General features: G+C 37.4%; 1 protein-coding gene across 1 annotated transcript; it reads left to right on the top strand.

The window, feature by feature from the left end:
- The first annotated feature begins 16,815 nt into the window (after window positions 1-16,815).
- LOC140820821 (uncharacterized) lies at window positions 16,816-17,651 on the top strand. The gene is made up of 2 exons (XM_073181183.1): window positions 16,816-17,127; window positions 17,352-17,651. The coding sequence occupies exons 1-2, from the start codon at window positions 16,816-16,818 to the stop codon at window positions 17,649-17,651; spliced, it is 612 nt and encodes a 203-aa protein (XP_073037284.1).
- The last annotated feature ends 241 nt before the right edge of the window (window positions 17,652-17,892 follow it).

Raw genomic sequence — 17,892 nt, 5'->3', positions numbered from 1 at the left:
TGTCCCAACTCTGTCAAGAATTTCAAAAGGTCCAATAAATCTCGGACTCAGCTTACCTCTTTTCCCAAATCTCATAACACCTTTCATAGGTGCTATCTTGACGAATACATGATCACCTTCAGCAAATTCAAGATCTCTCCTTCTCTTATCAGCATAACTCTTCTGGCGACTCTGGGCGGTCTTCATTCTATCACGAATCTTAACCACCACGTCTGCAGTCTGCTGAACTATCTCTGGACAAAGTTCTGCTCTCTCACCAACTTCATCCCAATGAACTGGCGATCTACACTTCCGTCCATACAAAGCCTCGTAAGGAGCCATACCTATTGATGATTGGAAACTGTTATTGTAGGTAAACTCCACTAGAGGTATATTAAACTCCCAAGTCCCCTGAAAATCAATCATACAAGCTCTCAACAAATCTTCTAATATCTGTATCACTCGCTCAGACTGGCCATCTGTCTGAGGATGAAATGCAATACTGAATAGCAATTTCGTCCCCATAGCTGCATGTAAACTCTTCCAGAAGGACGATGTAAACCTCGGATCCCTGTCTGACACAATAGAAACTGGAATCCCATGCAAACGAACTATCTCCCTTATATAAAGTTCTGCATACTGCGTCATGGAGAAAGTCGTCTTCACTGGTAAGAAATGTGCCGACTTAGTTAATCGATCCACTATAACCCAAATGGCATTAGATCCTCTGACTGACCTCGGCAAACCAACAACAAAATCCATGGTGATATTCTCCCATTTCCACTCTGGAATGGGAAGTGACTTAAGCATCCCTGCTGGTCTCTGATGCTCTGCTTTCACCTGCTGACAAGTGAGACATTCTGATACATATCTGCGGATATCTCGTTTCATCCCTGGCCACCAATACAAAATTTGCAAGTCTTTGTACATCTTGGTACCTCCTGGGTGAATAGAATACGGAGATGCATGTGCCTCTGACAAAATATCCTGTCTGATTGAATCACCACTAGGCACCCACATTCTATCTTTGTATCTCACAATACCATCTGACACTGTGTAGAGAACACTGCCCTTCGTTTCATCTTTTAGTCTCCATTTCTGTAGTTGCTCATCTGAAGACTGTCCTGCTCGAATACGATCTAGCAAGGAAGATTTGACTGTCAGATTAGACAGCTTAGGAGTTCTGCCCTTGCGGTAAACTTCCAAGTCAAACCTTTGAATCTCATACTGAAGATATCTCTGAGCTGATAAATGAGCTATGACTGAAATTTTTCTGCTCAATGCGTCTGCGACAACATTAGCTTTTCCCGGATGATAGCTAATTTCACAGTCGTAATCCTTCACCAATTCTAACCAACGTCTTTGTCTCATATTTAATTCTTTCTGCGTGAAGAAATATTTGAGACTCTTGTGATCGGTGAAAATCTGACATTTCTCACCATATAGATAATGTCTCCAAATTTTTAATGCAAAGACAACATCTGCTAACTCAAGATCATGTGTCGGGTAATTCTTCTCATGCAACTTCAACTGCCTGGAAGCATAAGCTATGACCCGACCTTGTTGCATCATTACTGCTCCTAAACCGAGCTTAGATGCATCAGTGTATAACACAAAATCTCCTTGCCCTGATGGCATGGCTAACACTGGTGCTGAAATAAGAGCTTGCTTCAAAGTATCGAAGCTCTTCTGACATTCATCGCTCCACACAAACTTAGCATTCTTCTTAGTAAGTGAAGTGAGTGGCACTGCTATCGACGAGAATCCTTGAATGAACTTACGGTAGTAACCAGCTAAACCCAGAAAACTTCGGATCTCAGATGCGTTCTTTGGTTCAACCCATTCCTTGACAGTTGCTACTTTCACTGGATCCACCTCGATACCACTACTAGATATTATATGACCCAAAAACGCTATCTTTTCCAACCAAAATTCGCACTTACTGAATTTCGCAAATAACTTGCGACTCTGAAGAATCTGTAAGACTATCCTCAAATGCTGGTTATGTTCTTCATGGCTCTTCGAGTATATGAGGATGTCGTCAATAAATACTATGACGAACTGATCAAGGTACGGATGGAATACTCGGTTCATAAGATCCATGAAAATAGCTGGAGCATTTGTCACTCCAAACGGCATTACTAAGAACTCGTAATGCCCATACCGGGTCCTGAAAGCTGTCTTGTGAACATCTGCATCCTTTACTTTCAGTTGATGATACCCTGATCGAAGATCTATCTTAGAGAACACGGTAGCTCCATGCAATTGATCAAACAAGTCTTCGATTCTAGGTAATGGATACTTATTCTTGATCGTTACCTTGTTCAACTCACGGTAATCGATGCAAAGCCTCATGCTCCCATCTTTCTTTTTCACAAATAGTACCGGTGCTCCCCAAGGTGAGAAACTTGGGCGAATAAATTCCTTGTCCAGAAGCTCCTGTATCTGTTGCTTGAGTTCTAACATCTCAGATGGAGCTAATCTGTATGGTGGCTTAGAGATTGGCACGGTACCTGGCATGAGATCGATGGCAAACTCCACTTCTCTATCCGATGGAAGTCCTGTAATGTCATCTGGAAAGACGTCTGGGAAATCTCGGACTACTGGAACATCTGATATAGATGGAGTGGTCACATCAGGTGCTGATACAATACTGGCCAAGAAAGCCTGACACCCTTTGGAAATCAATCTCCTCGCCTGCATGCACGAAATCATGCGAGGAAAACTCCTCCATCTAGCTGGCTCGAAAAGAAACTGCTCCATGCCCAGCGGTCTAACCAACACTGACCTCTTCTGAAAATCGATAAGAACTTTGTTCTTAGTCAACCAGTCCATTCCCAAAATGATATCAAACTCTGGCATTGACAATATGATCAAATCTGCATACACCAGGTGACCTTGCAGTTCTAGATCAATATCTCTGATCACACTGGTGGCTAACAAATCTTCCCCTGATGGAAGTGTCACTGAAAAGTTAATGTCTAAGCCAATGGATTTGAGGTCTAGATGATTAACAAAGGTCTCTGATATAAAGGAGTGAGTGGCTCCTGAATCTATCAGTGCAGTTGTGGCTAATCTCTTTATGAAAATATTTCCAGTCAGTAGTGTAGTGTCTGGGTTCGCCTCCTGTGCGTGCATGGCGAATACCCTCCCTTGGGTTGGCTGCTTCCACTGAGGACACTGTTTCAGCATGTGATCCGTAGATCCACATTTAAAACACTTGCCTGATCCATACAAACATGGTCCTGGATGCTGGCGATTACACTTCGGGCACATTGGGAAAACAACGGGCCTCTGAGGCGCCCCCTGCTGCTGGATAGGACCCTTGCCCCTAGGTGGTCCTTGGTAAGGCTTCTTCCCAGGCTGCCCCTGAAAAGGTTTCTTGTACTGGGGTCGCTGATGCTGATGCTGTGGCTGCGGTGGTGCCTGGTAGGGCCTCTTGCCCAACCTATCAGTCTCAATGTCTCTCTGGTCTTGCTCCGCCGCCAGAGCTCCAGAAACGGCAGCTGCATATGTAGTAAGGCCAGTCACTCTCACATCACGGCGCAAGACTGGCCGCAAACCACCCATGAAATGCCTCAGTTTTGCTCGAGCATCATTAGCTATGAGTGGCACAAAGTAGCAACCCTGTTCAAACTTTCTCACAAACTCAGCCACACTACTATCTCCCTGTCGTAGTGTCATAAATTCCGTAGTCAAACGGGCCTGTACCTCCTCAGTGAAGTACTTAGCGAAGAACATCTCTTTGAATCCATCCCAAGACAACATCGGCAAATTAACTGCCACCGATGCACTGTCCCACCATCGTCTTGCATCCCCTGCTAGAAGAAAAATGGCACATCGGACTTGATCCACATCCTGCAATTCCATATACTCAAAGATCACCTCTATAGACTTAACCCACTCTTCCGCCACCATAGGATTCGTGGTCCCTGAGAACTTCTGAGGATTCATCTTCTGAAATCTTTCATACACTGCTTCCGGTTGGGACCTCGGTCCTGTACCTCCTGCTGCTGGAGCCTGGTTCCCCGCAACCTGTGCGAAGAACTGTGTCATAGCTGCAAGCATCTGTGCCTGCATATCTGGAGGTGGAGGAGGAGGAGTGGCTCTTTCCCCATCACGAAACTCTCGGTCCTCATCCCTAGCTCCACGGGCAATCAAACGTCTAGGAGCCATACTGTTCTAAAATTCCCCAATACGTAAATCCAACATGCATATGAACATGATATCAATAACATAAAATGTACGTAACTGAACTTTAAAAATATGGACATGCTAAAATCATACTTAATGCATACTACATAACATAAATCTTTGAAAACTTAAAACTTACAGACTTGAGGTGTGACCTTATGAGCTTCTTGCGACTGGCAGTAGGCATAACCCTTTACAAGAACACCGCTCTGATACCAAGTGTAACGAACCGTACTTTTTACCATTCAAAATTTGCGGAAAAATTAAAATTTTCTTTAATATAAAATAATCTTCAATATTTGCCATAAAATACCACAACCAAATCCCCCATAAGAAAAGGTTATCAAAAGAGTCGTTCATAAAATATTTGAAATTCAACATCACCAATAAAATCTGCTAACAAAATACTTGCTCAAAATATCTCCCATCACATCATATAAATCAGAGTATTTTAAACTTTGCATAAAAACGTAAGCATGGCGGTCCTCGGGTTTAGCCTCCCGCTCAGTCCAAGCCTGCCACTTGGTCGCCACCTCCTGCCTCCTCATCAACATAAGCACCTGCATCGATCAAGTCTAGTGAGTCTAAAGACTCAACACGTATAAACTGGAATAACGAGTACTACATAATAAAATCGCATGCAACTTAAAAATAGAACATACATAACTTGAAACTTGAACTTGCATAATAAATTTAAAACTTTCATAATAACCTTAAAACTTGAACATACATACTTTTAAACTTGAACTTGAATAATAGCTTGAACTTTGCATAATAACTTTAAACCTTGCATAATAACTTTGAACTTTGCATAATAACTTTGAACATACGTACATACATACTCTGACGTGCCATCATCATAAACTTTCATAAACATACTGCATACTTGAACATACTTGAACATACGTAACTTCATCATTTTCGTAGAGGATGTTTCAAAGCAAGTGACCCTTAACATAATAAATATCTGATCAGACAAACCACAGTACTGGGCTGACAGGGACGTATCCACTGCCACATACATAAGATCCCTGTTCATAATTTAACAGGCCAGTTGATCCACGTTCATAATTTAACGCTTCACAACCACGATCTAACCCGTTCATAATTTAACGGGCGGATTGGTCCCCGTTCATAATTTAACGCTTTCCAATCCTAACTTTCTTTCTTTGGTCACAAGACATTTAGCATACCTCAAAACTTCAAATATTTTTTCTTTGCACGTCATACATACTTTACTTGGCGTCGAGGGATTCGTTGGATGTCAATCGGGTCGTTGCTGCAACATACTAATATGAATACATAAACTTAACTTGTACAACTTAAACGTAAATGTCATGCTTAATCCCAAGCTAAATAAATTCTTAGAACATTCTATAATTTCCCATGACATAACCTTGTAAAACATCATATTAAACCATAGCATAAAACCTCAAATCAAATCTTAAATAATAAAAGAATATACCTAAAATCTGAAGGTACACGGACCCCGTCCCTAGGTCCGTATCATGGTCCGTGTCCGTGCGTTTAAAAATTGTTGTGATGAAATAAGAAGGCACGGACCTCGAGCCTACCTCCGTGTCCGGGTCCGTGTCCGCTCTGTTCGACGAATTATTTTATGAAAATTTTGCGACATGTCTATTCTCCCAATTAACACATAATGCATCAAGATTCATCACTATGAGACCATTCTAGGACACCATAACAATGAACTAAATTTTTATAATCACCCTACAATTCATACGACCCAAAATATTTTCATTTATATTAAAGTTTATTTCTTACGACTTCTTAATAATTCAAGCTCTTAACGACATGAATCAAAACCTCAAAAATACTCTAAACATCATTACTAACTTTCTTATATACAGCAACGATCACCCGTCGATCCCCAACAAAGCCTGCAACATAAAAACTTCAAGAACATATTAAAATTCATAACTTTCTTGAAACACGATTTGAGCAGTCATACGAAAAACATCATAACTCACTCGTTTTTAATCCAAATAACTCGAATTTTATATCAAATCGAACATATCAAAAAGATCTACGTTTTTGTCGTTAAAAGTTTTATCAAAATCTTTACTGAAAAATCGCAGTATTTTTCAGAACAACAAAAACGTTTCTAAAAAAATGCAGTTTGAGCAGTCCTACGAAAAACGCTATAACTCACTCAATTTTCATCCAAATATTTCGAATTTTATATCAAATCGAACGTATCAAAAAGATCTACGTTTCTGTAGTTAAAAGTTTTCTCAAAATCTTTACTGAAAAATCGCAGTATTTTTCAGAACAACAAAAACGTTTCTAAAAAAATGCAGTTTGAGCAGTCCTACGAAAAACGCCATAACTCACTCAATTTTCATCCAAATATTTCGAATTTTATATCAAAACGAACGTATCGAAAAGATCTACGTTTTTGTAGTTAAAAGTTTTCTCAAAATATTTACTGAAAAATCGCAGTATTTTTCAGAACAACAAAAACGTGAATTTAGTGATCCAAAATTGTTTCAAATTCGATCTAGACGTGATTGCTCAAACTTCTACGCATCGTGTAAGGCCCGAGATTATATCATTTTAATCCGAGATTATTTAATTACGAATTTTGGAAGTATGAATTAAATTCCATAAATTTTGTGATTAATTAGGATTGAAATGGAATTAAAAAGAGTTTTGAGGACCAAATTGTAAATAGTGAAGAATTCAGGGGCTAAAGTGCAATATTGGATTTAGTGGGACACTTGTCACCACCATATAACTTGATATATATACAACTCATTCTTCACGAATTCAGAAGCAAGATCAGCGAGAATTCCCTTCAAATTCCCTTAAGCTTTATTTGAGTTTAATTTGAGATTTTGTTCGATCCGATTATCAGAATTTGAATCCAAACGCAGTTCTGTACTCCTCTCGCTAAGAGCTACTACAGGACGTAAGTTTTATTGATTTCTGGTATCATTTGAAAATATGATGTTGTAGGAATTTGATATAATTCGTGTATGGTGTTCTTGTCATGTTAGACATCATAGAATCGAAGTCAGATTGAAGAACGGACTGTGTATGTAATTGTTATGATTTTTGGAGTCGATTTGACTGAGAATTCATATCAGATATGTATGGTTATTGAGATTATGACTGATATCGATATTGATTATGAGTTCTGGTATTATATCTGTGATGTTTGGACTGACGGGGTTATCGAGACAGTGTTGTTATGCCGTCGGAACATCAGTTGGTTGATATTGATCAGATTCGGATTTGGATTGGATTGTGATACCGTATGTCGATTGACATTAATCAGATTATGTGTTTTGATTTGAGTATTAATCAGAACAGGTATTGAATTGAATTGTGTATTGATATTATACATATTCAACTGTTCTTACCAGATTGGGAATGGACCGAGACAGAGTCGGGACTTCTTCTTCTTCTGAGCGAGAAGATAAAAGTATAAATTAATGTTGAGTTGAGATTGCACAACTCGAGTGAGGTTTGACTCGAGTTTCCCTAAATCACATACTTTACCTTATTGCATTGATATTTGCATTAAGTTGATTGATGTACTTGTTCTCTTGATACTAGATGACAGGTATTAGACGAGTTATCTTGTGACAGAAGTGCCGGATAGTGGTGGTATCGCCACGGCACATTGCACGATGTCTCAAGATAGGATATTAGCGATAGAGCTACAGTCCTTGACGGTTAGGTCAGGACACTGGATGTTTGGTTATATCGAGTAATGGAATCTATTACGGAATTCGATATAGGAACACCATATTTGGTTATATCGAGTAAAGGGTATTGGAATTCTTCTATTACGGAATTCGATATAGGAATACCAGGGCACTGGTTATATCGAGTAAAGGGTATTGGAATTCTTCTATTACGGAATTCGATATAGGAATACCAGGGCACTGGTTATATCGAGTAATAGAGATTATGGTTCCATCCTTTACGGAATTCGATATAGGAATACCACATCTGGAAACCGGGATCCCTAGACTAGGATTGAGTCTAGTCTAAAAAGTAGAGTCACGGGATTGAGTGACAGTTATATCTTATGGTATTGATTAATACGGATTTATGTTCCTGAATATGGTTCCTGTCCTTTTATGTTCCTGATATTGGTACATATTTAGAATAGAAATTATTCTTGATACTGATCATGTTCCAGATGTTGGTCCATGTTTAGAATAGAAGTTATTCTTGAGATTGATTATGTTCCTGATATTGGTACAGGTTTAGAATAGGAATTATTCTTGATATTGATTTATGTTCCTGATATTGGTACATGCCTAGAATAGGATTTATTCTTGATATTGAATTATGTTCCTGATTAGGGTACATGTTTAGAATATGATTTATTCTTGTAATTGATTTATATTGATTTATATCATGATGTTGATATAGGATATGATTTTTGTTATATGCTCTTATATGATTTATATGATTGCATGTATACATGATTTATACTGGGATATTTATATCTCACCGGAGTTATCCGGCTGTTGTCTTGTTTGTATGTGTGCATGGCAACAGGTGGGCTAGGATCAGGGTCAAGAAGAGAACGAGGCTGGACTAGATAGCGTGGAGATTCGGACTTTGAAGCAACTTAGGGTTCAGCACAGACTTATAGTTGAACCTAGTCGGATTATTGTAGATCATACAATAATTGTATGTTATGTTTAATATGTAATTTGAATTTAATTACATTATGTTTCCGCTGTGTAATTTTTAAAAAAAAAAAAAATTTAGACCCTGTTTATTATACTTGATTATTTATTCCCAACGATGATTAAGAAGATGATTAGCGTCCGGGTCCCCACAACAGGTGGTATCAGAGCCATAGATCCGTGAGATTAAGATAGGAGCTAGTGAGCGGGGTAGAAAGTGTTTTCTTTCCTGCTTTTGATTGCTAGCATGTGATATAGTATTATGTTGATTTACATTGAGTATGCTAGCATGCCAGCATGTTTTATTGCGTTTAAATGTACGTTACCTGAATATCTGAATTGATATGGTAATATATCTGATTTGAAAATGAATCAGAACCAATTCTTGATCAGAAGGTAAGCTGATCAGAAAGGGATTGGGATTGATTATCTCTTGTGATTACTGATTCCTGTGATCATCAGATATACCTCGTAGAAGATTTTCAGAAAGGGGTAGTACTTCGTCTGATCAGATAGATGTATCAGAGACTCCGATTGAATTAAAATTGAAAGAGTTTCAATTATTTCAGCCGCCGATTCTGAGTGGTATCGGGACGTCTGAAGAGTATGAGAACTGGTTTGATGACATAGAAATACTGTTCGATTTACTTAATTGTACCGATGAACAGAGAATTACACTGGTATTCCCTCAGTTACGAGAAGCTGTCAGAAGTTGGTGGATTACAACCAAAGGAGTACTAGAACTGAGAGGTTCCCGAGGATTTCAGGGAGCTAGATCATCTGGATATAGTGATCAAGGAACAGACCCAGGACACACTTGATGATATAGTGGCAGGTATTGTTCCTCTATGATTATGATGCATATGTATTGATATATACTAATGCAATCATTATGATTATCCTTGATTGGGTGGCACTGATATATGCTTTACCTGTTGGTTTTGTATCTACTGTAGTATTGCTTCTTTACCTTTTGGAGAAAGAATTTGATATCAGTGATATTCTGTGGGATATGATATACTGCAGTAAGTTGAAAATGAGATTGAATTAGACTAGATTGTACTTGTATTGTCTGATGATGACTGCATAATAGATATTGATATATTGAACAAGTACATAGCTATGATAGATTCTTGCCAGGAGATGGTAAGATTCGGACCTGAAATGGCCAAGGAATAAATGATATACGGTAAGGATTCTTGATTTTGAATTCCTTGATATCCGTATTATGTATGATTCGATGACTATCGAAAGGAATGGAATAATTCCCTATGTATTCAGTTGATGACTGAAGCTGAGCCTATCATGAATTGATTTACTAATAGCAAGAAGTTTGCTATAGTCCTTCAGATGAGATTTCAGGTGGTTCTGTATCAGGAAAAGTGATTTCAGCTTTGATTTGATTCCAGGTATTGGTTTCATTTTATAATTTATTATAGACCGATACTGATTGAATTGAAAGAATTGAGAAATCAGTTGAAAGAATTATTGTCTAAAAGTTAGAGTTACATTTGATTATATGTTTCTCTGGAAAGTACTTCAGTTCCAATGATGGGTTGATGAATCCTGTGTTCAGTAATATTCTGAAGACATTATGATCGTTTTATCTATGACATTTTGATATATTCGCAGCGTATGATTGAATTGAATATTCTGGGAACTGAGATTGTGGTATACAGAATTGTTCAGATATGAATCTCGATTGTGACAGATTGTATTCAGAGTCTATGATATCTGAAGATAGTATACTGACTGAATTATAGTACTGTTGAGACAGGGATCAGTGACTGAGAATGGCATTGAATATGACAGAATTTCAGAGATGTCAGAAATGTCAGAGATTGCGTCTTTTGCAGTTATTAGATCAGTATTGCGTATTGATATTTTGAATCTGATCTGATATTATTATCATTCTAAGTCTGTGTTTGATATCGATTGTTATGAACCGTTGAGATGATAAGCAGTTCAGAAATTGAATCAGACTGTTCAGAACTTGATTTTGATAGTTAGAACAGTGTGTCAGAGCCGAATACCAGGTAGGTAATGTTTTATTTTATATTATTAGCTGATTTGTTTGGGTCAGATATTCGAATTTGAATGACAGGTATTGTCAAATGCGCACAGTAGTAGATTCAGTATTATTCTGATAACAGGAAATGTGTGATAATTCGAATGGACAGTTTTGATATAAACAGAGGAAATCAGTCATGTCAGAATTTATATTGAAATGTCTAAATCGTTGACTGATGAAGACAGAAAGATAGAAATCAGAAAATTTATTACAGAAATTGTATAGTTCTGACGAGAAATGGGGAGTATAATTCGATGAATTTCATAATGAGATTACTTCAATACTTTCCAAATATGATATGATATGATTATGATTGACAGATTGTTCAATCTATATCTATTAGTTTGTACCAGATAACGTACAAACATGACCAACTGACATAGATCGATGTCAGAAAAGTGGTCAGAAAGATCAGAATGCCACAGTAGATTATATCAGATTGTGACTTTTGATTGATTTGGTACCTGTAATAGAGTATATCATGAGCTTCTTTTAGATTGTTTTACAGATTGACAGACATTCAGAATGTACTAACCAAATATTGGAAGATTTTGGTACAGCTTTGTGCTGGATATTAGCACTATACAGCTTTAGTGCTGGATGTTAGCACTAGTTGTTATGAATTTTTGTCACTGTATGAATTCCTGTATGACAATAATTATTAAGACAGTTCAGAATGGACAGATTTAAGAAACCAACGTCGGATGATGACGATTGGTATTTGAAGCTGAAGACAGTATATGTCTTTGATTGAGATAAACAGATTTGATAATAGCTGATGGTCCTGATATGTGATGAGCTGTAGATTGGGTTATACGGACGTTGTATAGCCAGTAATACGAGATTGATTCTGTCTGAAGGATTGGAGAAATATTATGACATTGTACTTAGTGAATTCTTATTCCAGATTGGAATCAGAATCAGTAGAAGTAAGAGAATTCAGAATGAAGATTATCCTGTTGTTGAAAACACAGTAAGATTGTCAGTAGGTCAATGAGAATATCTGAAAGACAGAATCTGATATGAGATTGAAATTTCAGAATTGATTCATTGAGATAAGTTTTCTGATTTACCTCTTGTATACGTTTAGTGTTGATATCTGACTTGATTACCTGTGATTTCGAGGACGAAATCGTATCTAAGAGGGGGAGAATTGTAAGGCCCGAGATTATATCATTTTAATCCGAGATTATTTAATTACGAATTTTGGAAGTATGAATTAAATTCCATAAATTTTGTGATTAATTAGGATTGAAATGGAATTAAAAAGAGTTTTGAGGACCAAATTGTAAATAGTGAAGAATTCAGGGGCTAAAGTGCAATATTGGATTTAGTGGGACACTTGTCACCACCATATAACTTGATATATATACAACTCATTCTTCACGAATTCAGAAGCAAGATCAGCGAGAATTCCCTTCAAATTCCCTTAAGCTTTATTTGAGTTTAATTTGAGATTTTGTTCGATCCGATTATCAGAATTTGAATCCAAACGCAGTTCTGTACTCCTCTCGCTAAGAGCTACTACAGGACGTAAGTTTTATTGATTTCTGGTATCATTTGAAAATATGATGTTGTAGGAATTTGATATAATTCGTGTATGGTGTTCTTGTCATGTTAGACATCATAGAATCGAAGTCAGATTGAAGAACGGACTGTGTATGTAATTGTTATGATTTTTGGAGTCGATTTGACTGAGAATTCATATCAGATATGTATGGTTATTGAGATTATGACTGATATCGATATTGATTATGAGTTCTGGTATTATATCTGTGATGTTTGGACTGACGGGGTTATCGAGACAGTGTTGTTATGCCGTCGAAACATCAGTTGGTTGATATTGATCAGATTCGGATTTGGATTGGATTGTGATACCGTATGTCGATTGACATTAATCAGATTATGTGTTTTGATTTGAGTATTAATCAGAACAGGTATTGAATTGAATTGTGTATTGATATTATACCTATTCAACTGTTCTTACCAGAATGGGAATGGAACGAGACAGAGTCGGGACTTCTTCTTCTTCTGAGCGAGAAGATAAAGGTATAAATTAATGTTGAGTTGAGATTGCACAACTCGAGTGAGGTTTGACTCGAGTTTCCCTAAATCACATACTTTACCTTATTGCATTGATATTTGCATTAAGTTGATTGATGTACTTGTTCTCTTGATACTAGATGACAGGTATTATACGAGTTATCTTGTGACAGAAGTGCCGGATAGTGGTGGTATCGCCACGGCACATTGCACGATGTCTCAAGATAGGATATTAGCGATAGAGCTACAGTCCTTGACGGTTAGGTCAGGACACTGGATGTTTGGTTATTATTACGGAATTCGTTATAGGAACACCATATTTGGTTATATCGAGTAAAGGGTATTGGAATTCTTCTATTACGGAATTCGATATAGGAATACCAGGGCACTGGTTATATCGAGTAAAAGGTATTGGAATTCTTCTATTACGGAATTCGATATAGGAATACCAGGGCACTAGTTATATCGAGTAATAGAGATTATGGTTCCATCCTTTACGGAATTCGATATAGGAATACCACATCTGGAAACCGGGATCCCTAGACTAGGATTGAGTCTAGTCTAAAAAGTAGAGTCACGGGATTGAGTGACAGTTATATCTTATGGTATTGATTAATACGGATTTATGTTCCTGAATATGGTTCCTGTCCTTTTATGTTCCTGATATTGGTACATATTTAGAATAGAAATTATTCTTGATACTGATCATGTTCCAGATGTTGGTCCAGGTTTAGAATAGAAGTTATTCTTGAGATTGATTATGTTCCTGATATTGGTACAGGTTTAGAATAGGAATTATTCTTGATATTGATTTATGTTCCTGATATTGGTACATGCCTAGAATAGGATTTATTCTTGATATTGAATTATGTTCCTGATTAGGGTACATGTTTAGAATATGATTTATTCTTGTAATTGATTTATATTGATTTATATCATGATGTTGATATAGGATATGATTTTTGTTATATGCTCTTATATGATTTATATGATTGCATGTATACATGATTTATACTGGGATATTTATATCTCACCGGAGTTATCCGGCTGTTGTCTTGTTTGTATGTGTGCATGGCAACAGGTGGGCTAGGATCAGGGTCAAGAAGAGAACGAGGCTGGACTAGATAGCGTGGAGATTCGGACTTTGAAGCAACTTAGGGTTCAGCACTGACTTATAGTTGAACCTAGTCGAATTATTGTAGATCATACAATAATTGTATGTTATGTTTAATATGTAATTTGAATTTAATTACATTATGTTTCCGCTTTGTAATTTAAAAAAAAAAAAAAATTTAGACCCTTTTTATTATACTTGATTATTTATTCCCAACGATGATTAAGAAGATGATTAGCGTCCGGGTCCCCACACATCGCACATATAATTTTTGCATAAATAACAACACAACGCATAATATGACAAGATCGATGCATCAAGAACAGAATATACGTGCCTTTTGATATTTAAAAATACCGTAACGACGATACCGAAGCAGAGATGATACGGGAGACGATCCGGGACGAACTTGGTTCAATTTTCTTCAAAGAAAACTTACTAAATATATGCTGGAAATTTTCAGAGGAGATGTGCTCGTTGAATGAAAAAGGAAAAGGGAAGAGAATGAAATAAATAGATTGAGAGAGGAGTGTTTTTTTAAAAACACAACCTTCTTTTTGTCAAAAAGGTTTAATAGCATGTTTTGTTTTTGTTGTGTGTGTGTGATACGTGTAGGAGTAGGTGTAATCAAATTAAAAATAAAATTTTAATCCTTTAAATAAATTTACTAAAATTTTCTAATTTTAAAATAAAATGTTCCAATACTAATTCTTTAAAAGTTTAAAAATCCTTACATTGCTAAATACATGAATTAGATCTTTAAATTACTAAAACTAAATAATTCATTTAAAATACTCCAGTCTTAACTTAAAATAAAACACCGCATTAAAATTCACTAAAAATCGTCCCGGTCTCCTTTCCTCAATCTCGCCTCGAATAATCGCCTGAAACATAAAACTCTAGAAAACATTTTAACGTACATTAAATAAACATAAATAATTAAAATAATGAAATTTCATAAATTAAATAAATGCATGGATTTTACGTATACTGATTTTGGGCTTTACATCAAGAGAGTATCGAGATTGGGAAAGGCAAGGAGAAAGTGGGTGTGGGAGTTAGCCCCTTAAAGAAACACACCTTTGAGGAGTCCTTTACTTGTACTGACATGATCAAAACGGCGGTGGTTGCCAAGAAACCCCGCCGATCTCCATGAGGTGTATTACTTGGAATGCTCGGGGGCTTGGGAACCAACGAGAATTCTGCGAACTAAAGCGACTTGTCGTTGAAAAGAGCCTGTCCAACCTTTTTCTCGGTGAAACAAAAATGAGCGATTTTAACACTACAAGAAAAACGTCATACAACAACACACATACGACAACGATTTTTGTGAAAAACCGTTGTCGTAGAGTTTTTAACAACGATTTTAGCAAAAACCGTTGTCTTTTGGGGTCAAAGACAACGGTTTTTTTTAAAAACCGTTGTCTTTGAGGGGCCAAAGACAACGGTTTTAAAAAACCGTTGTCTTTTTAGGGTCAAAGACAGGTTTTCGGGTCAATGACAACGGTTCTATGAACCGTTGTCTATTAGCGCGTTTTTTTGGAGAATAGAAAACGGTTTTAAGAAACCGTTGTCGATTAACGAGGTTTTTGGATTGTTAAAACCGTTGTCGATTAACGTGGTTTTTGGACAAACAACAACGGTTTTGGAGACGTTGCCAAATTTAGCGACGGATTATCAAAAAACCGTCGCTAAATGTAGCGACGGTGTAATATAAACCGTCACTAGGTTCAAATGTGCGACGGTTTAATATAAACCGTCGCTAATTTTAGCGACTGTGGCGATGGTTTTGAGTCAAACCGTCGCCTGCTAAAAATTAGCGACAGTTTATTGATATCCGTTGCTATATTTAGCGACCGGTTTGAATACACCGTCGCTATATTTAGCGACGGTTTAAAGCCAAACCGTCGAAAAATTAAAATATGCGACAATATTTCAAAACCCATCGCTAACTTTAGCAGCGGTTTAACCTAATCCGTCGCAAAATACGGCGACAATCTTATCAAAACCGTCGCTAATTTAAAATTCGCGACGGTTTAGCCGAAACCCGTCGCCAACTTTCTATAAATACCCTCCATTTTCCTTCACTACACTTAAAATTTTTCTCTCTTACACAATTTCATCCCTTCACACAACACTTAAAATTTTTCTCATTACTTCACAACACTTAAAATTTTCTCTCATACACAATTTTATCACTTCATACAACACTTAAAATTTTTCTCTCATACACAATTTTATCACTTCACACAACACTTCAAATTTTTCTCTTTTACACGATTTTAGTTTCAATTGTTAGTTTCTTTTACATTTATTAAATTATTAAAAGAATTTTTTTTATTTTTCGAAACAAATTAGCGACAGAATTCTTGATTAAAGACCGTCGATAAATGTAGCGACAGTGTGTATATGCTGATCGTCGCTAATTTTAGCGACGGCTTTTATATTCTGACTGTCGCTAATTTTAGCGACGACTTTAAATAAAACCGTCGCTAATGGATTTAGCGATGATTTAAAATACCGTCGCAAATGCTACCTACCACAACATGTAAAAACCGTTGTCGTTGAACAGACTTTCAAAAACACCCTCAATTACAACAGTTTTTAAAAGGCATACGACAACGGATAAAATCCGTTGTCGTATGCCGTTTTTCTTGTAGTGTAAGTGTAGTTGGTGGAAGGAAGCTCTGGGTTTTGCTTGATTATTTGTGGTCAACCGTGAGGGGAGAAGTGGTGGTTTGATGCTTATATGGAAGGACCTGGTTAGTGTAACTATTCATTCATCATCTTCGGGGCATATTGATAGTACAATTTTACATGGGGTTAAGAAATGGCGCTTCACTGGATTCTATGGGAGTCCAGAATCATGCAATAGGCACCTCTCCTGGACTCTCCTTCATCGATTAAGTTGTTTACAAGAATTCCTAGGGGTTCCGTGGCTCGTGGGAGGTGACTTCAATGAGATCTGCTTTGACAGGGAAAAGATGGGAGGTAGCTCTCGGCCACTCTCTAAAACTAGAGCGTTTCGAGAAGCTCTTGATGCATGTTCGCTGGTGAGTTTTATACATGAGTTAATCGATGTTCTTCAAATCACCTTATTTTTGAAAGATTAGACCAGTATGTGGCTACTTTTGAATGGCGATCGTTATACCAGGCATCGAGAGTGCAGTCTCTAGACTTCTATCATTCGGATCACAGACCCATCCTTATTGAATTTGCCAGTCCACAACTAGCTCCCATATGGAATTGCCCCATATTTAGATTCGAGCAACACTAGGCCACTGAAGCAGATTTCAGTGATGTGGTGCATCAGGGTTGGGATAAAAATAATCAGACTGTGTCACTACCAAACCGACTCAAGGATTGCAAGAAATATTTGAAAGCTTGGGCTGGCTCTCGCTTTGGTACAATCCCTCGACAACTCCTGAATAAGCGCAAACAGTTGTCTCATCTACAAACTCATGGCCAGTGGCAGAAATCAATAAGCCGAATAGGGGTGCTTGAACACGAAGTTGAGGAATTGGCTACTAAGGAGGAACTATACTGGAAACAACGAAGCAGGGTTAACTGGCTCTAGCATGGGGATAGGAATTCTAAATACTTTCATGCTTGTGCAACAGCTAGAAGAACCCGAAACCATATCAGGGGACTAGTCTCTTCCCACGGGGACTGGTGTACAGACACGAGTGGCATGGCTGAGATTGTTGAGCGCTACTTCACAAATATGTTTAGCCCCACTAATCCTACCGCAGATGAAAGGAATAGGATCCAGAATTATATAAACGCAACAATTGATGATCAAATAAACTCAGTTCTTT

Source organism: Primulina eburnea, unplaced genomic scaffold, assembly GCF_022965805.1.
Source record: "Primulina eburnea isolate SZY01 unplaced genomic scaffold, ASM2296580v1 ctg186, whole genome shotgun sequence".
Taxonomy (NCBI): Eukaryota; Viridiplantae; Streptophyta; class Magnoliopsida; order Lamiales; family Gesneriaceae; genus Primulina; species Primulina eburnea.
The sequence above is the reverse complement of the archived record's forward strand: the minus strand, read 5'-3'. Positions and strand labels throughout refer to the sequence as shown.